Below are 23,322 nucleotides of genomic sequence, written 5' to 3'. Positions count from 1 at the left end.
TTCTTCTCAGCATCACCCTTGCTGCAGCATCAGCCAAGCACTCAAAACTACGTGTTCCTATGAAGAGTTTCAACTTCCTTCCGTTGTGCTGCCCTTCACTACCATTCAGCATGTCCCACCTGAGCCCAGGGTTCTGCTGGGCCTCACCTCCCCATTGGTTCCCCAGGACCTGGAACATCTCATTGCACTTCAGCATCACCCAGCACATTGGGTGGTACTTCCTCCTTGCCTTTGGTTTTAAATGGCTGGGGGCAATGCAGAGAGGAGGGACTCTAAACATGCAGGTATTGCCCCACAACACCAAACCCCACAGAGAAAAGAAAAGATGAAACCCTAGAAGGTTTTTTAAGCTGGTATTTTTATTAGAACTCTCTACATGAAGCACCTTTGCCTGCCTTATCCTCTCCGAACGCAGCTCTTCCATTACACAGCACGAGATGCTTTGAACTACTCGGCGTTCCTGGATTTGGACACGGCTGCCCTGACTGCCTGCATGATGGCATCCTTGTCAATGCCAAACATCCTCAGCAGCTCAGCTGGCTTCCCGCTGCGGGGCACATGGGACACAGCCAGGCGGGTGACGGTGACACCGGGCTCGCCCATCACAGCGGCACACACGGCTTCGCCAATGCCACCTGTGGGGAGAGGGCAAGCACAGCACTGGTGAGTGTCCCAGCAGGAGCATCCACACTCTGTGTGTGTGTCTGAGCAAAGGGGCCTGCAGCTTACAGCCTTAGGAAAACACCAATCACACATGTCTGAGTGGGCTAACTGTGAAATGAAAACCCTGTCCTGTATCAAAGGCGTTCTGAGGACAAGCAGGCTGCCGTTCCTGAAGTACTCAGCAATCAGCAGCAGAACACACCTGCCTCTCAAGGGCACAGGACTGTCAGCAAGCTCTCACTACCTTGGCATCAGCCACCAGGAACCAGGTTTACAAATACACTTTGACTGAAGAGCATTTACAAGTGTACTTAATGTGCTGAAATTCCAACCAATCTCAGCAGCACTTCAGAGCTCCATCTTTTCACAGTGCCTGTACGTGCTGCTGGGCACCTCTCTGGGTTATGTAATGTATTCAAAACCTTTGCTCAGAGCTCAGCTCTGACTCACTATCAGTCACAGGGACAAAGGATGCAACGGGAACTGCATGGAGGCAGGAGAGACACTGGAAGCAGAAGTACTAGGGAAGAAGAAAACAGACTTGTGTCAAAAGCACGTGCTATGAGACCTAGTAGAAGAGGCATCATGGTGCTACCCTTCAGCCAGAGTGTATCCAGGATCACAGGCCTGCCCACAGCTCCAGGCACAGTGGGATTTAACCAAACAGACTGCAACCAGAGGCAGCTGTGTGGATGCAGCTGGTGAGATCAGTGTGACAGGGCCTGCAATGCACTCAGGATTCTGATGCACAGACACCTGCCCTGCCTGCACCACAGAGCACTGTGCCAGCACAAAGCCCCTGTTCAGCACCTCACAGTTAAGACTCTGCTGTCTTGCAAACCTGCAGTAAAATACTTGTCCAGGGCTGTACACTAAGCTAGAAAATGATGAGGTTCAGTGATCTATCACCATCCATAGTCTGGGACAAAAGCATGATGTATCCAGCATTTCCAGTAGAACCAACTCACTTCAGGTACCTGGCAATAGTGATGCTCATCTTAAATTAGGATAACTGTATCTACTAATTTCTGTTAGTAGATATATATCTATGATGGTAAAGAAAAAGGGAGGAATTTATCCCAGAATAACTGTAGAAAAACTCTGGAAACTGCCCAAACCATCTGATTTCAAGCAACCTGGAGCCAAGCTTTTGAACAATGGGATACTTAAACCTGTACAGCAATGGTCTCTCTTGCAATTTCACACCTGCAGAGCAGCTGCTGTACAGCCTTTCAGAGAACACTCTGAGCAGAACCCATGCAGCACAACAGGAATTTACAATTTCACTGGGCACAAGTGAATCCAGACTTCCCTCAGACCAAGCACACAAAGGGCACACAAGGCCAAGTTAATCAGAAAGGCAGCGCTGATTCCCCTGTACATGTTAGGAACCTTTCAACCCTCAGGGTCATTTTATAATCCTAACAGCACCAAAAAAAGCTGAAATCTCTCTTTTGCTTTAATGGGATGACAGCACCAGGTCCCATACTCCTCTGTCAGGGCAGAAGCTGGGAGCTTCCAGCCTCTGAGGGCTGTGACCTCCCCAACCCTGCTCACCTTCATGGTAGTGGTCCTCAACAGTGATGATTCTGCCCTTGGTTGCTCTTGCATTTTCAAGTATTGTCTTCTTATCCAGGGGCTTTATAGTGAAGGGATCAATCACACGGATGTAGATCTTTTCTGCATGAATAAATGAAAATTATTTGCAACAATGAATTGCAACATGCAAGACAATGCCAGTGGTACAGGCAATGGCTGTGATCTCCTAGACCATTATGAGAACTGCCCACATGAACTCCCAGGTACCTGTACCTATGGCTCATCTACCACAGAACCCAGCCAACCCTAATTTTTATATGTATTCTTTCTCCATGCACCTTGTGGAACAGTGATATCCATTTATTCACAGACATGATAGAGGAGGTTTCAGTGAGTGACTTAAGGTTACCAGGAACACACATCAGCAAAACAGTCATCTAACTGGCTTTCCCCAGGTAAGAGAAAATCCAGTCACCAGAAAAACCTCCTCACTCAGACTGTCAATTGTAATTTTTTTTCCCCCAGACCTTTTATTTTACCTTTATTGTCAAGCCAAGTACAGTTTCCACCTGATTCTTTGGTGTGTAGGCACTCTGAATTCTTTCTTCACTGCAGGTTGCCACCTCTCAGGTGTGCCTGTCTGAGCTGCCCAGCCTTACCAGGGCACCCTTAAGGTTGGTTGGCACCAAACCCAGATCTGCCCTGCCCTCATAAGTCAGGCCCAGATGGCTCATTAAAGCTGCACACAAATGACAATTGTTTATAAAGAATAGCAATTATGTGAGGTTTTCTCTAATGCTGGCTGGCTGAACACTGGGCTGACTCCTACACATGAAGAGGCCCTATTGTCAGTTTTGTGACTGAAGGCTCTTTAGTGGCCAATACATTTTGGGTATTAGACCCTGCCTCTGCACTATGGGATTATCTCTCCAGAGGTGATTACTCAGACTTCAAGACCAGCAGAGCATTGAAAAGCACGGTGAATGTAGAAAAATAACAATGGTTCTGAAAATACAACTTTCAAAATATCCTAAGCCTGGTGACTCAAGGTCATGACAAAGTATCAGTCCACCCAGATGCTGCACACAAAGCTCCCCATAAGCCACAGGCAGCATTACTGTATTATCTCCTGCTATTTGTAATCTCTTCCTGGGCAGAGGCCCCTGACTCACAGATGGGTTTTTGATGGTTTCTTTCTCTTATTTCATTGAAGGATTACCATTGCTGTGAGATGCCACTGACTTGAGCACTCCACAGATTTGTGCCCCTCCCACACTAGTTCAGAGCTGCTGCACTCAAAGGAACCCAGATCAGCAGTGAGCCCAGCCCAGGACAGGTGCCCACAGGTGACAAGCTGTGGTTTCTGACCTGGCCCCAGCCTGTTTGCAGCCCATTGTACCTGACCATGTGCCACTCCTGCTTCTCACACATTGTCCCCAGGCCTCTGCCCACAGGGCACTATCACAGATCAGCAATTCTAAGGAGACCTTGATGTGATCTCTTGTCAATTTTCATGGCTACTTATGCTGCTAAACCAACAAAAACCTCCTCCACTAGGGAAGACTGGCAACTGCATGCTGTGTTGTACTGTATCAGCTAACAGGTGCCTGATTAACTGTCTGAGCACTGTAATTAATGTTTACCAGTACAAAGGGTGAGCAGTTATGCTGACTGGCATTGATTTTTTTTCTGTGTTACATGACAAAAAGGAAAAAGGCCCCACCTTTTCTCAGCTGCTCTGCTGCAGCCAGTGCTTCATGCAGGGTGACTCCTGCTCCAATCACAGTCACTTGGTCATCCTTACTCTTCAAAATCAACTGCAAGAAAACATGTCCATATGTTTTTAACACTTATCTTACTGGGGATTTTTTTACATTTCTAAAGATTTAAATTAAAAGATCAAATCTTTGCAATACTTTAGAGAGAAAAGGGTTTTTACAAAAGGAACACTGCATATTTTTTTTGGATTCTATTTATCTGTGCAGTATTTACCTTTGCCTGTCCAATATGGAAGTCCTCATTGTTGTTGTAAATGACAGGGTTTTCAGGACGACTGGTTCTGATGAAACAAATGCCCTGTTTCCGAGGTAAACATGTTAGAAGTTAGGAAAACAGAGAAGTGCTGATATTCCACTTGATAAATACTATGAAAAAAAGTACAGCAAAAAAAAATCTTTTCTATTTGTCTGATGTTCACCTTCCTATGCTGCCTCTGGTTCTTATGAGTAAACTCTGCCCCACCAATTCCCATTAGTCCTTTGTGGCAGCTGATTGCTTCAAACAGTTGAAAACACTTCACCTCCTCTTAAAGCACACTGATAACTTGCAATTTCCTTTCCAATTCCAAGATACTTATTTCTCTTTTGTTCTCCTGTGCAAACAGAGAATCCTACTTGAGTTAATTAGACTCTTAGAACCTTACCATACCTGTGCAACTTTTACTCTGTCAATTTGAAATTAAAGAAGAATGATGGGCTGAAAGCAAGGAAAAAGGCTATCCATCAGTTAAAGTTCAGATGCCCTTCCAGAAGAAGTAGCAAACTTGTACTTTAATCTCTTCTTCCCATTCCTTTCCCCATCTCCCATTTTTTTTTCCACAAACCACTCATTTTATTTGTTACACACAAAATTTCCACACTCTTTCACTGAAAACCTCTTGTAGCCAGATGGATTTTTTTAGAGATCATTCTCAAAAAAAACTTCTATAGCAGCCAAGGAAAATACTGATCAAGGAGATGATCAACATTCTCAATATAGAAATTTATGTTTGCTTCAAGTTTGACCCCAGAGATAAGGTACTAGGAGAGCACTTTCGGGTTTATTGAACACCTAAGGGAGTTACACTTACTCTAATTCAATATAGATTCAAACTGCATAATCATTTACAGCTCCCCAAATCTGGCCCACAGCATTCCAGACTGTTCATTCTGCACTAGCCTGGACAGAATATCTGCAACCTTTCCTTGACAAGAAAACATTCCACTGCCCCACTGGAGCCTCGGGAAGAATTTCCGTGGGGTGAGACATGCAACAAACGTGCCAGAAGCAACAAGAGTAGTACAAAAGACAGAATTATTCTCTGGCTCAGAAATGCTGTGATGCAAACCTTGGTGTTGGCAGCTATTTCCACTGCTTTTTCAGTAGCTACAGCATCACTGGGGTAAAACACAGTGGAGTTGGGAATAGCCCGGAACATGCACAGATCCTCCAGTCCCATCTGAGAGGGCCCATCCTCACCTGAAAGAATTACAGCAGGGTTAAAAAAGAGAATTACAGCAGGGTTACAAAAGAGCAAGTGCACATTTTTGACAATCACTCAATATAGAAGTGACGTTCAATGTAAACCAGGCAAAAAAGGAGAAAAGGATAAAATCAGGCACACGCACAACATGCAAGTCTACCTGCTTGAGAAAAGAATCGTCTTCTCCTTAAACTTGGAACCATCTAAACAGTAAATAAGGATAGAAAGAGACTAAAAAGAAAGAGAACTGGGATTAAAAAAAAATAAAAAATGGGAAATAAAGTATAACAATAAAACAACACAAAAGGAATACAACCAAATAGGAAGGGTACAGATACAGAAAGAGGGTCACAAGTTATCTAAACATCTTCAGATTTGCATGTGCTGAGGCAAAATTTACATTTGCCATAAAGTGTTCCTCCAGATTTAAACTGCTGGAAATGTGAAAGGAGAATTGCATGTGTCCCATCAGAAATGGAGACTGCAATCCGTACAACTACTCTCAAATTTTTAGGCTGATTTCAAGATTAAATGAAGGGTATGTATGTATTTTTTAAAACTGTGAAAAGGTCTTTTAAGGAGCAATAGGGCATCTGTGCTGTTAATTTAACAACTCAAGTGCCTCATAGCATGAACTGCAGATCCATGAGGAAGAATCGTTAGCCAGGACACGTGCTGGCGCCACGCACCACGATTTTCCATGGTTAAAGAAACAACCACCACTACACCCCCTGCCCCCAGTGACCTTATGTAAAGGAGCTTTGGGAATGGCACTGCTCCAAACCTGCCATGCACAGAGCTCTGAATCAACTCATGTCACAACCTGCAGCAGCAGGGCAAAGAGCCTTCCCACATGCACCCACTACCTGTTATTCAAGAAGGATGAGTTCATAAGTAAGGAGGAGAATACTTTAAACATGTTAAAGAGATCAATCATTGAACTCTGCCACTGCACATTTCTAATAAAGTAAGCACAGACCAGGAAGAGGAAGTGTCTCGGCTTTCAATTGTGACATGAAAAAACCCTCTCAACATCACAGTTTCTAAATGTGTGGACTCTGAATGAGAGGGCATTTTCCAGTGGGCATTTCCCTTTCCTAAAATGCACCCACACAATGAAGACATAGAAGGAAAATGAAATTTTAAAGAATAAAATTATCCGGTGATAATTTTAATATCCTGAATCTTATCCAAGGTAGGGAGTTATTCATGCTTGTCCTGGTTTTGCTACAGTGGTGCCAATACCACCAACATTCAAAGATCCTCAGTTCAATTCAAAGTAACTTACAGACTAGCACCAACTTGAGTCTGGCCCCAAGTATTTATGAAAATCCCAATTTCTATGGTTTTGGAATATGACAGATCAAATGAAAGTATCATTCTCAATTACATCTGCATCTATAGCTTAATAAAAGAATAAGTACTTAATAGAAACTGTACTTAATACTTAAGTACTTAATACTTAATATGAACTGTAACAAATGTCCAGGATATAAACCAGTCCAAATAATTGATATTTCTATTTTTGACACATGTACACTATGATTTCATTTCATGTATGTTCAATATGAAAAATATAGATTTTTCCATTATTCTTTTATGACCTTAAATCTTATTTAATGTTTCGGTCCATCAGCAACTATTGGTCAAGGAGTGAACTTAGTACATGTTCAGAAGGCCATTGTGATAGCTACTTCTCATAAATTTAATGGGTTCAAATTTCAGTGCAGCTGAAGCCCAGGTCTACCTAGAACTGCATACATAAAACTTCAATTTTCACCACAGATCCAGACTGGATTCTGAATTCAATGCAGATTTGGAATTCCATGCAGGCCCAAAGTTCTAACAGGAAGTACATTTCATTCATACCCTTTCATTTAAAATTGAATTCTTTAACTGCTAAAGGATTTCTCTACATAACTTTCTTTATAAATCTGTATGTAAGTTGCAAAACTTACATTAACATCATATAACTCTTTATATAACTTTATATAACTCTCTATATAAGTTGCAAAGCTTTAGGTTGAAATTCTTTTTTGAAAATCAGGTTGAGGCTTGAAAGAGGTTTGTACCTCAAACAACTTTCTAAATTCAAGTCTGCACTTCGCAGTCACAGCTCCCAGCAGAACATTTCATGTGCTGAAAATTGAAACTTGGAAATGTAGTTCTAGGAGACAATTCAGGTAATCCAAAGGAATTTTATCTTCCTAAATCACCAAAGACCAAACCTAATTGGCTTTTGCACCAACACCCTGCTTCCTAAAAGTCTGAAGGTGGAAAACTGATTTTAATAAGAGGCTTGTAATAGAATCCCTCCTTTAATTACATACAAAAGCCATAATCTGATGCACACTACATACAGTCTCTGCTCCAGAGAACTATACTGCTATAAATTAAGTTTGAAGTTTGGGATGAGATTACATGTGTTTATGAAGCATCCTTAAATCTTTACCAATATTACAGATCAAACTAACTATTTTGGTTTAAATGAAAAAAAAAACCTCCAACTCTCCTCCAAACCTTACTGCCAGCCAAAACTATTAAATTAACTCAAAACCTGATGTCTGCAGAGAGCCTTAATTTATTACCCCTGTCATCTCTCTTTTGCTTTCCCTAGAAATACCTACAAGCTTCTCAAGCATGAATGTCTACTTGCATTTTTCTTCTTGGTGTGCAAGTCTGTTCCTGTTTCCATGGGTCATGTCTATGCATTTCAGATAAAAAAAAATTCTCTTGACTTCTTCAAACCAAAGCCAACCTGACTATGATCTGATGTGTTCTGAAAAGCTGTGGTAGGAATCCAAGACCAGAGAAGGCTCTGCTGGTGAGGGCCCTTGGCCAGTTGGTTTGAGATCTGCTGGCTCTGCTGCCTTGGTCTCCACTGGCAAACTGTTTTCCCACACCTCTCAGGTGGATGGACTGCAGGACAAGGCCTGGGCAAGCAAAGTTCCTTCTGCTCTAAGATATCCTTAGTTTGGCTGGGATAGTTCATTTTTTTCTTAGCTTGTACAGTGGTGTGTTTTGGATTTAGGATGAGAATGCTGTTGATAACACACCAATGTTTTGGTTGTTGCTGTGTGGTATTATCCTAAATCAAGGACTTTTCAGTGTCCTCATGATCTGCCAGTGAGGAGATGGACAAAAAGCTGGGGAGGACACTGGCCCAGACAGCTGACCCAAGCTGACCATGGGGACATTCCATACCACAGAATGCCATGCTTGGCATATAAACTGGGGGGGAGTTGGCTGGAAGGGGCTGACCACAGCTTAGGGACAGGCTGGGCATTGGTCAGTGTGTGTTGAAAATTTGTATTTTGCTTGTTCTTCATAGTTTATTTTTTATATTTACAATTATTATTAATACTAGTATGATTTACTTTGTTTCATTTATTAAACTATCTTTAACTGACAAGTTGTTTTTCTGATTCTTCTCCCAGTCCCACTGCAGGGACAGGGAATGTGTGAGTGGCTGGGTGGTACTTGGTGTTCAGCTGGGATTAAACCACAACAGATCAGGCTGGTGACCTTCTGAGGACCCTCCACACACAGGAGTCCATGGGAGCTGAGCAGATCATCCCGGAGTCCCCAGGGAACTGGCTGCTGTAGCTGCCAAGACACTCCCCATGAAAAGTCACAGCAGTACCAAGTGGAGTCTCCAGTGTTTTAAAAAGGGGAAAAGAAAGAATCCTGGTAACTACCAGCTACCACTCTTTGCCTGGGAAGATCCTGAAACAGATCCTCCTAAAAGCTGTACTAAGGCGCAAGGGGAAAGGGAGGTGATTCAAGACAGCCAAGAGTATGTCCTGCCTGACTTTGAGCAACCTGGTCTAGTGGGAGATGTTGGAAGGAGATGACTTTTAAGATCCCTTCCAACCAAAAACCTTCTATTATTCAATTTTCTGAATTTTGAAACAGCTTCACAGTTCCTGTTTTATCAGTATGTAAAGAGACTTTGGATTTTTTTAATCACCGTATTAACAATTTCAGATGTAAAAAATACTGGGATAAGTTGAAGTAGTTATTTCAAATGTGTGGTCTCTAAAGTGTTTTTGAGATTGATGGACAAGAGCATCTGTGCAAGAACAATATCATTAGTTTCTGATGTAAGAGACTGGGAAACAAAGGTACAGTAAGCACATCACTATTCTTTCCTCAGAAGATGTCAACTGCAAAGATGAAATGGAACCTGAATTCCTCAGTTTCAGTCCAGTCCCTTTATATCGGTCTTTACTTGTACAGTAGAAAAGTTTGTAGGGAGAGGTCCTGTTGTCATCAGAGGATGATGACAACAGGAAAAACAAGAGGAAAAACAAGCTGATGACAGCTTAAATTTTTTCTCATTCTTTCTAAACACAGCAGAAGGGATTTGCAAACACAACTTCCTCCTACCACCGCAGCCACTGTTGGCACCTACAGCACAGCTTGGCTCCAGAGAGCAGGACCCCTGTGACTGCCAGACCCTGCTGGGGGTGGTGGGGCTGCTGGGGGTGCCCTTACCAATGGAGACCCCGCAGTGGGAGCCGCAGAGATTGATGTTGCTGTCAGAGATGGCAGCCATGCGGATCTGGTCGAACGCCCGCGTGAAGAAGGTGGCAAAGGTGCTGGCAAAAGCCACGGTCCTGTCACGGGTGGCACAACCAACTGCAATGCTCACCTGAAAGAGGGACATTGGACGAGAACAGTGAATTCCTCATTTATCAGTGGTTTCCTGGACATCGTCTGCAGGACTTCTTGCCCTAAAAATTTATCAAGAAGCTCCTGTTTCTACTTGCTGGCCTTTCCAGAAAGGAAAGGAGGCAACTCACCCTCCCAGTATCTATTCTCCTGCATCTCCTCTGCTCCATGCTTCAACTGACAGCTGTTATTGTTGACTTTTACTGGCAGCTTCTTTTCTTTTCTTTATCTGCTTAAAGCAGACATTCAAAGATTTTTAAGAGTTATCCCTCTCTTTCTTCTCCTGGATCAAAGGCTTACATTCTCAGTCCAACGGATACCATCTTGCTATCTCCAGCAGACAAAAATTATCATTAGTAAGAGGGAATGGATTTACATGTGTTATTTGGACTGGTATTTACTAAAAAGGCCCTTCTTCAGCAAAATGAAAATTATAACAAGATTCCTAAATTCGTTTTTTGCTACAATTACCTCACATCTATTTGAAAAGCAGATATTAGACCCTCACTCTAAGGGGACTCACACTGAATGGTCATACTGATCTCTCAATAAGCCCAAGGGAGCAGTTACCATGTTCTGCTCAGCAATGTAGCACTCGATGTAGCGACTGGGATGTTCCTTCTTGAAGAGCTCTGAGAAGGTGGAGTTCTTTGTGTCGCCATCCAGAGCAATCACTCGATCATTGGCGTGGCCCAGCTTGGCAAGAGCAACCCCATAAGCCTTGCGGGTGGCCCACTGCAAAAGGAAAACACATCAGGGCTGCTCTGACTTGCTGCTTTCTAGAGGCTTTTTTTTGTTCCTGTTTTATTGTTTTCAAATGATAGCAGTAACAAAAGTACATATGAGAACGATGACACACCGAAGAGTAAACAAACCCACAACAAAGCATTAGAAAATACATCTGTGCTGAAATGGCCAACTCCCCACCAATCCTGCTAGGAAATCTTTGAAACCTTGCTTTCATGGAAATTTCCATGATTGCTTGGAAATTCACTGAACCTCAAGGAGTTTCTTCAATTTCAAAAGCATGTAAAGTAGTTCAGAAAATTGATAACGATCATGAAATGAAGAAGAGTGATTTGAATCTCCCTATTTTAATATATTTATATACCCTTTCAATAGCCAGCAAATTGATTGTCTGTGTGACACCACAGAAGTAGTGCTGGGTAGCTGTAGTTGTGGCAAGGGATAACACAAAACCTCCTGCCATCCAGTTAAACACTCTTGCACTTTGAAATATCTGACCATTAGTGAAAAAGAAGGGAATACCTTTTCTCCCACTTTGTAAGTTGGTGGAGATGGCATCTTAATGTTTCTAATATTCACTATAGGTGCATCTTCTTCTGGAAGGGCTGGAGAAAGCTTTTTCTTGTTTTGGATTCTGTCATCTATTTCCTGAATGATCTGTTCAGCCATATTTTTGGGAAGGGGCTTTCCATGCCAGCTTTCCTTATCTTCAACACCTGTGTATTTAAAAACACATTACAAGTAAGAAAAGCGTAAAAATAATTTATGTTTTTAGCTGCAGATTTTACCCAGTCAAAAGTGCAGTGGAGCACAACAGCCCAGTATTGTCTTCCAAGGAAGAAATTCCTTGAACAATTACAGTAGTATTCAACTGCATTAAGACAGACATATTTCAACAAATAGGAGGAATTTTACATAATCAAATTACAAATATTCCAAACTTGTGACAAAATCCCAGCATCTTCTACTGAAAATTTATTTGTAAATTTGCACCTAACAAAGCTAAGTGTGGCAGGAAGCAACCAGTAAATCAGTGTGAACATTTCCCATGAAATTTCAACAGTTAGTTCTAGTTAAATAAATTCAGTTAAGTTTGAAACAACAGTTAACCAAGGTGTCCAAATCAAACAAGATCTGAGGTTTTACAGCTTTATTTTAATAGCTTCTGATGACTCTTATCTGTGCACCCAGCACTAGCAGCCAAATCACCTGTGTGGCTGATACTCTGCTTTTCCCTCAGTCACTGCAAATAATGGACTTTGCTTCCTTACTCAATGAAAAGAAATGAAGATATTCGCTGCTGTTATTAATATTTATCTGGTCAGAAAGGCAAGCTCACAGAGTGCTGCTAAAAGCTGTGGCTGAAGGGAATCATGGCAACCCTTGACACACTGAGTGTGCATTTGCTCCATCCCACGGACAGAACACTCGACAGCTGGCACATGTCTCACTTGATAAGACCAAACCAATTTTCTCAGCAGTAATGTTGCTGGGAGGTACAGAGGGTGAAAGGCTTTCTGCATGCTGTTTCTCAGATATGCAGGTACCTTTACTGCAGCACTAGGTTCTCATCATGTCCACATGTGCATGCAAAGCAATAATTGTGTTATTACCTGATATGCCTTTGCCTTTAAAAGTCTTTGCAATGATGGCTGTTGGCTGATGTTTGGCCTGGCCAAAGGCTTTGCAAAGCTCCTCCACACTGTGTCCATCCACGATGATGGCATGCCAGCTAAGAACAAAAACAGATCAACTGTTTCTAAAGGGTTTTAGCATGTGACACTCTCTGGTAGTCAGCAATAACAATAACAAATACTAACTTCATCCCAGTGCAGTGTCTCTTTAAGAAACCCAAAGAAACATGAACTAGCATTTGTTTGAGACCATAAAAAATAGCACAGCCCCTTTTTTTCTAATGCAAAGTGAGTCACAGGGGGATCAACAGCTACAAGCAAAATTCTCAGCCCACAGATAACTAAGTTATCCTACATTTCTTCAGACATAATGGGCCTTTTTAATCACAAGAGCAAATCAAACATCTAGAAATAAGATGAAAACTGACAATAGACGTTGATTAAAAAAACCCAAAACACTCTGGCATAATTTAGTTTCTATTGTATCTGACAATTTTTAGCATGGATTTTGCATCTGCATAGAAATATGAAACTAAATGAAAGCCAATACACAAAAAATTATCTTACTTTCCGTGCTGTTTTTTTCTGATCTACTTGTCACGGTAGGACACGTGGTCACAGTTACAAAATCTGAATTTAATGTGTTAAAACTAGTTTTAAGACTCCTAACAGATTTATCTGCGCAAACAGTCCTTATTTTTCCTCAAAACCAACAAATTTTTCCTCTTTTAATATTCCTGCTGTGGCCATAAAGTCGACCAATATCAAGCATTATGAAAGACCATCTTCCTGGCTGATGGAATCCTTTAGAGCTGAAAGCTCATTTGAGCAATTCTGAGAAGCAAATAAAACATACATTTTCAAATGAGAGATTATCCTGAACTTCTCCCACTCACATACCCAAAGGCCTCACAGCGTTTCTGGTAGATTTCAACGTGATGCTGCAGAGGAGCTGGGTCACTTTGTCCAAGACGATTAATATCAAATATAGCAACAAGATTATCAAGCTTGTAAAAGCCAGCAAAGGCCATTGCCTCCCAAACAGAGCCTTCAGATAACTCTCCATCTCCAAGCAGACAGTACACTCGATAGCTAGGAGAAATTAAAAATGAAAATAAATTAGGTTTGATGTGTAAGCACTATTAAATCAAAACTCATCTGATAATTCATAGTAAGAATTCACTTCATTTTTCTATCCCAAACTCAATTCCCTTTGCTCAATGCATTCACCTCAGCTACAGTTACGTAACCTTAGACAAATCAAATTAAAATAGTTCTGAGCTGCTACACGTTAGAAGAATAAGATGACAAATATTGCACTCCTTTCCAAACCTTTGTCTCAAAAGAATCAAGTCTTAAGTTTGTCACTGCAAGGCTTGACTGAACAGGCCCATTGAACACTGTCACTGTGACTCAGCAAGATCCTGAACAATGCAGGGACAGTTACCTCTACTTCCTCCTTCCTCCCATATATCATCTGGAAGGACAACTAACAGAAATTAATTTCAGGAAACTCTAAATTGTGGATGAGCTCAGCTATGGATTAAAGCATGCTGCATAACAAATTCAGAGTTCAGGAAAAAAATAACCAACATGATATGACTTTGTAGACTATTTCTCTCACCACTGAAGCCTTTCATTTAGGTAAAACTCAGCAGGAGTACTGCCTCATCTCTACCAAATTCAACCACAGCATTTGTCTTTTACTACCACTCTTCTTCTGGATGACAAAACTTTGTAAATGTTTCTACCCACTAAAAAAAAAAAAAAAAAAAAAAAAGAAAAAAAAAAGAAGTAAATTAGCCTTCAAATATGTAATCTTAAAACAAAATAATCGAGACAGCTGTCAGTGATTTTTTTTTACTCGACATGAAGCTATAACAGACTTTTGATCTGATTCCCACCTGCCTTCAGCTAAATGTGAACTCCTTGCACTTAAGCTGCTCCCCAGTGCTGCATGCAAGACCACCTTTTCCTTTTGTCATGTAAGCACTAGTTAGATTTTTTCCACACGTAGCATCTGCTAAACACAATTAAAATCAGCAAGTCATCTTTCACAGAAATGATTTCAAGCAAGTGAAGTGTAGGACACATTAACTGAGCAGCCTATACTCAGATGTACTAGAACTGTCAAATAAAATATATCAACCACATCAGGCTATTTTCTTCCTCATACAGATTTGCCGTTAGCTATCTTCTTTTCTTGTGCACAAAACAAATGGCAGGAGCACTCATTTTTGTCTCTGTAGAGCCAAGTGCCTTTCTGATAACATTTTGGAGCCCTATTTTATGATTCAATTATGCTGTTATTGACCATAACAGTTCCTTATCCAACGTTCTCCATTATTTGTCATCTGACTTTGAACAGGTATCTCCAGCTTGCACTTTCCTTCTAAAGGGACACATCCAGTCTCAAAATGGATATCAGTTACTCTCTGGAAGTTAGAGGCTCCTCCAACAACTCCCTGTCTCCTCTGTTCAGGAGCATCAGCTTGCAGTGATGTCAGATTACAAAAGAAACACACATATGCACTAATTGTGGCTAATCTTTAAACCCTTGGTAGTTTCACTGAGAACAGTTTTGTAATTATGTATCATTTAAAACCTGAATTTGAAAATGGATGTAGGCATGGAGGATGGAATAAATGAGAATGAATCTATGTATCTATCTAATTTATTTTAACAACTTTTTTCCATTAAATGCCTATAATCATGAAGTATGAAAATAAAATTACCTGGCTCTGTCAAAGAATTTGCCAGTGTATGCCATTCCACAAGCCGCACCAAGACCCTGCCCAAGGGATCCAGTAGCCACATCAGTGAAGGCTTGTCTCTGAGAATAAAAAGACAATAATTATTTTGCAGTTATGAAATACAGGAAGTAATTTCCAGTGCTAAAAGATGGTTCAACATACATCAAACGCAGCTTCTCAGCCGTAACAAAGTCAAGTCCCTCTAAATCTTGCCTTGAACCCCTGATTTCCCTGCAATTCAGGTTTCCTTCATGATGACTGTCACAAGCTAACTGGGCTCTCTGGGAGGGAATGGAATTTCTCAGCTATATTTCTGATGGCAACAGTTAAGAATTGATGATTTTGTGTAAAAAAAGAATCAATTGGAACAACTGGCTGGGAATGGAAAGACCAATGAGGTGGCCAAACTGGGTGTAAGCTCTTGAAATACCTCAAAGCTGCTTAAAGGACAAGTGAAGCCTGGATGGAGCTTTACCTAAACATTTATTAAATGGAAAATACTGCCATGCAGAGCTGTAGGGGAACTTTACTACAACAGTAAAGGTCATTATTACATGCTCATTCAAACACAGTTCAAATTTAAATTCAGTTGTGAAGCCATAAATGCCATCATCCTTCTTAGAAGACTTTATCTTTCCTGTACTGTACAGCTGTCAACCAAAATTGCTGTGAAAAACTTGTTTCATAGGGAATATACTTTTGTATCAAAGATTATAAGCACTCACTGGCACTGGGTGTCCTTCTAGGACAGAATCAATTTTTCTCAAATTCAGTAATTCTGCTTCTTGTAGAAAGCCAGCTTCTGCCCAAACAGAATATAAAATTGGTGCTGCATGACCCTAGAGAGAAACAGAAATTGTAAACAAAACACAAGTTTCACAATTCCTGACTATCAAGACAAATTTCTACAAAGCTCACAGACCCTGAGATCAGGTCCTTGTGCCCATTAGGAAGGCACAGAGTTATTAAACAATTTTACAATGCACACATCCACACTGATGGTTGTATCCAAGTTCCCCAGGCCCCTGCTCAGAGCACCCCAGCAGGATGAGCAGGGTTATCTCACTAGAACTTCCTTCCAAGGTTGAATGCAATGAGTGACAACAGGCAAAGTTTTAAGCTTTGTACACTCAGACCTTTGTGGAGCAATCATCAAGAGCCAAAATGGCATGCAGAGGTTTGAAGTCATTTAGCAACTCTGGACAGAAATACTGATTAATTAGAGAGCTAAAGTAAATATGAGGAGGTGACTCTCTCAGTGGTTCACAACCTCAGCATCAGCTGCTTCTTCTCACTCAATTCCTTCTTTCAGGGTGGCCACCAAAAATGGCAACAGTTACATCCAGCACAAGGACATCCACCATGGGCTGCACAGCACTACTGCAAGCCGCCACTGGGGAATTCTGACTCAAATATGGAATGTGCATCACTGGAGCACTCCATCTGCCATGATTTACATCATTTGCCATGTTTTACATTTTCTGAAGGCCTCTTGATGTCATGTGAACAATATATCCCCATGATTTGCAAGGGCACAATGTAAAAAGGACAGAAACACTAACAGCCAGCACAGATTGGGGTTTAAGTGTTTTCTGACCCAAAGTGGCCTCAGATGTAACAGTGACTTTGATACCATAGTGGCACAGTAGGAATGCAAACTACAAACTACTCACTAACCTGCCCTGTTTCATGTAATGCTCCCTGAGAAGCTGGCAGGAATTAGTGCCCACTGTGACGTGGCTGCAGGCATAACAGCAGGACTGCATTTAACAAGAGAGCACAAAAGCCAACTGCAACTGCCTTGTCAGAAAAATAAAACAGACCTTATTGAATCCTGATAATTATATATACAATATAATATTTATTATTTAACATTAGAACAACTTAACATAGTGGAGTTAAGACTTATCAGGGCACACTACAAATACCCTTTTTAAACTGTTTTTAAGTTATGCTGCAACTCAGTTCAGGCAGCTTCTTTCTTTCTTTCTGAAGCAGAAAAATTCCAGGCTCTCAAATATTTTCAACAGGCTTCTGTGCAGATGTAATGTATGTATGCACAAGTCAAAGAAGACAAGTCAATTTAATCTACAGACAGCTCTTTGCTAGCAGACTGCAACAGGACACAAACCAGTAATTATTTATTTACCTTTGAAAGAACAAACCGGTCGTTGCTGGCGTTTTTGGGGTCTTGCACTTTGTACCTCATGGTATGGAAAAACAGCACAGACATAATCTCTGCTGCACTGCAACATGATGTAGGATGGCTACAAGTCAAGAAGACCAAAGATGATCACTTGTGTTATTGTTTGCTCAGGACTACATCTTTAAAATAGCACTTAATTAGACCCCAACTCTTCACCATTAAAATTCACAATTCCAAAGTGTTTGCTAACCCACCCCATGCTGTTCCCCCAGTGCCAATCAGTTGTACTTTGAGATAAAGAGAGCATCGGATCTGGTTGAAGTGGATGCTCAATCCAGATACTGCTGACAGCTCAAGGAGTTGTCTTTTGGAGCTCTCCCTTCTTCCCCATGGCAAGGACCACCACCTGAAGGGGTGGCTGAAGCACAGGACAGTCAGACACAGGCTGTGTCAGCCTGGGCCTGAAATCAGATTCCACTGATTTAGCTGGCGGCAGAAATTCACACCAATGCAGAGGAAACAGAGACAGCTTTCCACAGGACTGGAGCCACTCACTGAATGGAGAAATTAAAAGCATGGCATCAGGACTTGTTCAGGCTCTGATGCACAGGCATGGATTGGTAATGCAAGATTAACTTCTGCAGAAAGTTTTGGAACATTTGTAGTTGTATAACTTAGGAACCATTTCATTGTACCACATTAGAGCTGACAGAATAATAATTCTGATTTCTAAAAAGGACATTAAATAATGCAATTCTTGTTTTCATCTTCTACTGAAACTGGATATGGAAATTTACTGTCTCCAGTAAACACCCAGATACATGTTGTAAAATACTAAATTGCTTAATCTTTGGCTAAGAGGGAACTAACATTTTCTACATTTACATCTTTATAAGTCTGAAATATTGTATGAGTTGGTTTATCAAACATTCTTAAGTATCTGGTATAGTCCCTCCCATTGAACTGTCTGGGATAACAGCAGCATGAATCCATACTTCGACTATAACTTGCCTTAGGAATACACAGGCCCATTTCACAGGCAGCTGTGCCATAAGTACCAACAAGTGAATATACAATTATGTGAAGAGGTTATGCAAGTGGCAAATATGGAGTTATTCTATGACAAAGTATATATTTCATCTGAAGTGCAATAGAAGGGCACAGAATTAGTTTTACTTGTCTACATTACTGTAATTTACATAATGATCACTGTAGTTCTCATGCACCTGGAAGGGGGGGCACTACTTGACCACTTGGGAGTACCAGCCTTGGCTTTCAACTTGCCATAAAGCTTAATAGGGGTAAGGAGGCTCTTTAAAACGTTTCATTGTGTGTGGAAAATAGCATATTTCAGATTTTACTGGTGTAAACAGCATCATTCTTGACATCAGCCATTGCTACTGAAGTCCAGGGAAGTGGATGATGAGTAATAGGAAGGTTGAAAAAGCAGTTTCATCTCACTTTCTCTTCTACCAACATTTATTTTTCATCTTTAGCAGGATATTCTGAAAGTATTTGATCCTACTTGCAAAACAAGAAAAACTGACTATGAAAGTGTCACTTTTGTTTCCCACATGTACATTTACCATGCATGTTAGGATTAGACAACACTTTCAGTAGAACTTTAATCAGAATATTTTCTTTTGATAGTAATAAACCTTCCCACCCAACATTCCCAACATATATGTAATAAGAGAATAAAAACATGCACAACACTAGCAAAATACAAATTATAGTTAGTGTCCATCCCTTAGTAAGTATTCACACACAGGGAACCAAGAGAATTAGCTTTAAACCATGGTTCAAACATATTAGTAAATATTTATGTATTTGAGTTAATCAATAAGCCTTACATGCTTGTTTAAAGCTTTCATTCCTTTAATTTTATTAACTTTATACTTAACCATACTTCTATGAACTCCTGGTCTTGATTAAAAAAGTTTTAAACCACCTAAAATGGTAGCATTTGGAAATAAAAGAAAAGTAGAAAGATTTAATAAATTACCTGAAAATTAAAAAAAAAAATTTAATCTCGTTAAAACTACAGGTTAATTAACTGAATTTCTACTATCAGAAATAACAAAAAAAACCCCTTAATTTTGACAGACAGTCCTTCAGTAGGAAGCCAAACCAAAGTACATTGGAACACCAGAATCCTGGATGTGCACAAAGCAGGGGTAGAATGACTGTTCCATGTTAGTTTTGTGGGTTTTTTTATTACTGTGCATAAATTCAAATTTGTTCTATCTACATGTGTCCACACATTTCAACTAAAAGAATAGTACTGGAAAGCTAAAATGGGACACAGAGTCAAAACCCAAAAAATTGAAGAAAAAATAATCTGCAACAAGTGATCACACCACATATTATGAAATTTAACTGCCTCTTAAGAAACTCTTGCAACTTCCACTTTTAAGAATGTATCCATCCTGCTCTAGGAAGCCATGATACTGTTTCAAAACTGCAGAAATTTATCATCAGCCACAGCAGAGACTACCCATTTCAATTGGAAATGTGTGCGCTACTTATCTAAAAGAAAAAGCTCTTCCACACCTCAAAGCAAGTATGTTCAATCTTTACAACTAACCCAATCAAATTTTTTGCCCACGTAAGTAATTTTGAACACAATTTTTTTCCCCCCAGTTCACTGAATTTTTCCACTCCGGCTGATGAAATACTCGAAGTGACGTGTTTGAGCAACTTCAGGATCAGACTGACTTCGCTCTTGTCCAGGCAAAGGCTGCACTTTCTTTAACAGAAGGTAAGACAAGTAAAGGCTGCAAGAACTGGTGTGACATATCTACCACACCACCACTTGTGTTGCAATACAAGCCACAGTTCACAGAAATTACTTCCTTGAAAGTAGTAGGCAGGTCCTGTTTTCTCTGAAGTGCTTTTATCACCAGTGTTTCCTTCAGTTTTTACAAACTACACCTTTAACAAACACGTATTTCCTTAACAAAGTCAAAGCCATCATGCCGATTCACATTTTTAATTAACTGTAACTGTCTATTTAAATCTTTTCCCATCCTCAGTGCACACCAGCAATTTCAGCAAAGCACACTGTCTCAGTGTTTGGAAGACATATTCATAATGCAGAGCTACCTTGGAAATGTACATGTTTTGCTTAACTCCACAACAGACTGAATGTCTTTTGGGCACATTAGCACACCATCTTGGCAACCAAATCTTATTGAGAAAATATATTACTTGTAAACGGCATCTTCTCTCAAGAGCCCATCTTTCATAATCTGCTGGTTATCAGGTTGTGTAATAATTTCAGACTACACAACTCCAGTGGCAGAACAAACTAGAGGGATTAATGAAATGCCTTTGTGCAAGATTGTAGCACACATGAGCCAGGGAATAAAAAGCTGGAGTAAAACTACTTTTACTGTTTCTTCATCGGCATGGTGAGAATGGTATACTGGTGAATTTCATGGATCACAAAAGAGAAACAGAGGCTGTAGTATGATCCTTATTCTTTAACAGCACATCAGACAAAACAGAGAAATCATTTTATGTGTTGATAAGAAAACTGATGCCATACATCTCTGTGGCCTGCTTAAAATACTTATTGGAAGCTGAACACAGAAGCCCAAGCTCTATAAAGCACAGTTTTTAAATTTACACTTTCACACAGACTTGTCTAACACCGTACACTGAAGCTCTGAAACAAATTAAGAACTAAAAGGTCAATTGCTGGGTATCCCATATTTCTCTCCCCAGACTGGACCCAACAAGACACAGATCTGTAAAAAAGCACTACTCGGACTTGCTGAGAGGTTTCCCGTGTCTAACACCCCATTTCACAGGAAGAATTACAACTGCACTTTCATTTGCCGCCTGCAAAAGGAAAGAGTAAAGTTCAGCTCCAAGAGCCATGTGAGGCAGCTCACGCCAGGAACAGAGTGGGGACTGTACGGCAATTCAAAGAAGCTTTATCATATTTTACACATCACCCTCCTTCACACAAACCTCAGCATCCAAGGGATTCTTTCAGATTTTTTTTAAACAGTGCAGCTAGTTTCAAAGAGGTCCAAAGGAGGAAATTGCAACGAGACGGGATATATGTAAAATATACGCCGCACTTTATATGCAAGCATTCATATATTTTTCAAGCAGAAAAAAAAAAATGGTTTTAATTTTACATGACTAAAAGTGGATTGTTTGCAGAGAATTTTTTTCCATAGGTAAAGCACGATCAAAGAAAGGATAGCCCTGGAATCTGCACACATCAGAGCCCACACTAAATCCTGTCCAGAGGCCTGAATAAACTGCCCATTCGAGACCGCGGGCATTGCACAGATAATCCCACTTGGGCTCACTTGAAATTCTGTGCAGAATTAGTTCCAACTGACGGGCACGCAATGAAAAAGAAGCCGCTTGTGCCTCGGGCACAAATTCTTTGGTTTCCAGTCCTGCACCAACTTATCATTCCCGGCCTCTCTCGCAGTCACAACAGCCGCCGGCACCGGCGTGGCCCGGCCGGGGCGGGCTGTGCCCGCGGAGCCCCCGGCCGCCATTCCACACGTGTCTCCTCACATCCCTCCCTGGCGGGGGTGCCGGGGCTCCGCGGGCTCAGCCCCGCCCGCTCCCCATCCCCGCGCATGCCGCCCCAGCGCTCCCGCGGGGCACGGCCGGACCTGCCACAGCCCCGCACCGCGGGCGGGAACCGGCACCGGGGGACCGGGGGGTCTGTCCCCGGGGCACCGGAGCGTCTGCGGGCAGCGGGAGCCCGGCGCGGCCCCTCCCAGCACCATGGCCAGGCCGGATGAAGCCCCGGGATGCGGGAGCGCGGCCGGGGCTGGGTGGCTGCGCGCCCGCCTCCCTCACTCACCCGGAGCCGGCCGCGGTCGTGGCCTTGATGGAGCTGATGCGGAGCCGGTTGGCCGTGTCCTTCAGCGCCTGCAGCGTCTGCTGGTCGGGCTTGTGATAATCCTCCATGTGGGCGACGCGGGAGGGCCGCGGCGGCTGCGGGTCTGGGGCGGCGGCAGCTGGAGAGGGTGCGAGGATGGGCTTTGCGGGGCTGCGGCGGCGCGGCTCACCAGGGCCGAGCGCTGGGGCGGAGAGAGCAGCGCGGGGGAGGGGAGAGGAGCGAGGGGGCGGAGAGAGGAGCGGCCGGCTCCCTCCATCCTCCCTCCCGCCCGCCCCGGGCGCTGCGCGGTCCCGCGGCCGCCCCGGCTCCTCCCGCCGGCGCCATTTCCCCGCGGGGCGGAGGGTCAGGGATCCGCACTCCCCGGGAATGGCAGCAGTGTGATGGCTGGAGGGAACCTCTGGAGATCACCCCGTCCGACCCCCGGCCAAGGCAGGGGCACCACCCAGAGCAGCTCACGCAGGAACGCGTTAGGGTGGGTTTGGAACGTCTGCAGAGAGGGAGACTCCACGGCTCCCCTGGCCAGCTGCTGTTCCCGTGCTCTGCCCCGCTGAGCGTAAAGAGCTTCTCTCTCGTGTTGAGGTGGAACTTCATGTTCCATTTTAGGTTTGGCCATTTCTCCTGTCGTGTTGCTGGGCACCACTGAAAGGAGTCTGGCACCGTCCTCTTGGCACCTGTCTTTGAGATGTTTATATGCATCAACGAGATCCCCTCAGTCTTCTCCAGAATAAACAGGCCCAGCTCTCATACTCTCTCCTCATAAGAGATGCTCCAGATCTCTCATCTTTGTGGCCTCCACTCCACCTCTCCAGCGGCACCTTGTCCTTGTACTGAGGAGCCCAGAGCTGGATAGAGAACTCCAGATGTGCCTCACTGGGGCTGAGGGAGGGAGGGTCACCTCCCACGACGTGTTTGGTTCAGTCCCTGCTCCCTAAAGCTGTTGCTGAGGGTCTCCACCCCGCCCTGTTCCCATCTTTAAAAGAATGTCACAGTATCCCACACCTTAACAGTAACCTGCTTCTTCCATACAGGAGAAACAGTAGCAGACT

At 42.4% G+C, this 23,322-nt stretch overlaps 1 protein-coding gene across 1 annotated transcript; it reads right to left on the bottom strand.

The window, feature by feature from the left end:
- Positions 1-340: 340 nt before the first annotated feature.
- Positions 341-22,431, bottom strand: TKT (transketolase). Its single transcript, XM_083869704.1, has 14 exons — positions 22,238-22,431; positions 17,401-17,518; positions 15,977-16,090; positions 15,234-15,331; positions 13,399-13,590; positions 12,478-12,596; positions 11,387-11,580; positions 10,688-10,852; positions 9,941-10,097; positions 5,309-5,439; positions 4,195-4,278; positions 3,926-4,019; positions 2,221-2,343; positions 341-635 (listed from the first exon to the last, which is right to left on the bottom strand). Exons 1-14 carry the CDS (start codon positions 22,342-22,344, stop codon positions 448-450), a joined length of 1,884 nt encoding a protein of 627 aa, XP_083725830.1. The 5' UTR covers positions 22,345-22,431; the 3' UTR covers positions 341-447.
- Between the last annotated feature and the right edge of the window lie 891 nt (positions 22,432-23,322).

This window comes from Zosterops lateralis (genome assembly GCF_965231275.1).
Source record: "Zosterops lateralis genome assembly, chromosome: 11".
NCBI classification, from domain to species: Eukaryota; Metazoa; Chordata; class Aves; order Passeriformes; family Zosteropidae; genus Zosterops; species Zosterops lateralis.
The sequence above is the reverse complement of the archived record's forward strand: the minus strand, read 5'-3'. Positions and strand labels throughout refer to the sequence as shown.

Bases quoted from the DNA above. Each gene is read 5' to 3' on its own strand.
- TKT (XM_083869704.1), bottom strand. From the start codon at position 22,344: ATGGAGGATTATCACAAGCCCGACCAGCAGACGCTGCAGGCGCTGAAG. The intron at 13,591-15,233 runs GTAATTTTATTT...AATTTCTCCTAG, and splicing joins AAATTCTTTGACAGAGCCAG to CTATCGAGTGTACTGTCTGC. The intron at 5,440-9,940 runs GTAAGGGCACCC...TAATTCTTTCAG, and splicing joins CCACTGCGGGGTCTCCATTG to GTGAGGATGGGCCCTCTCAG.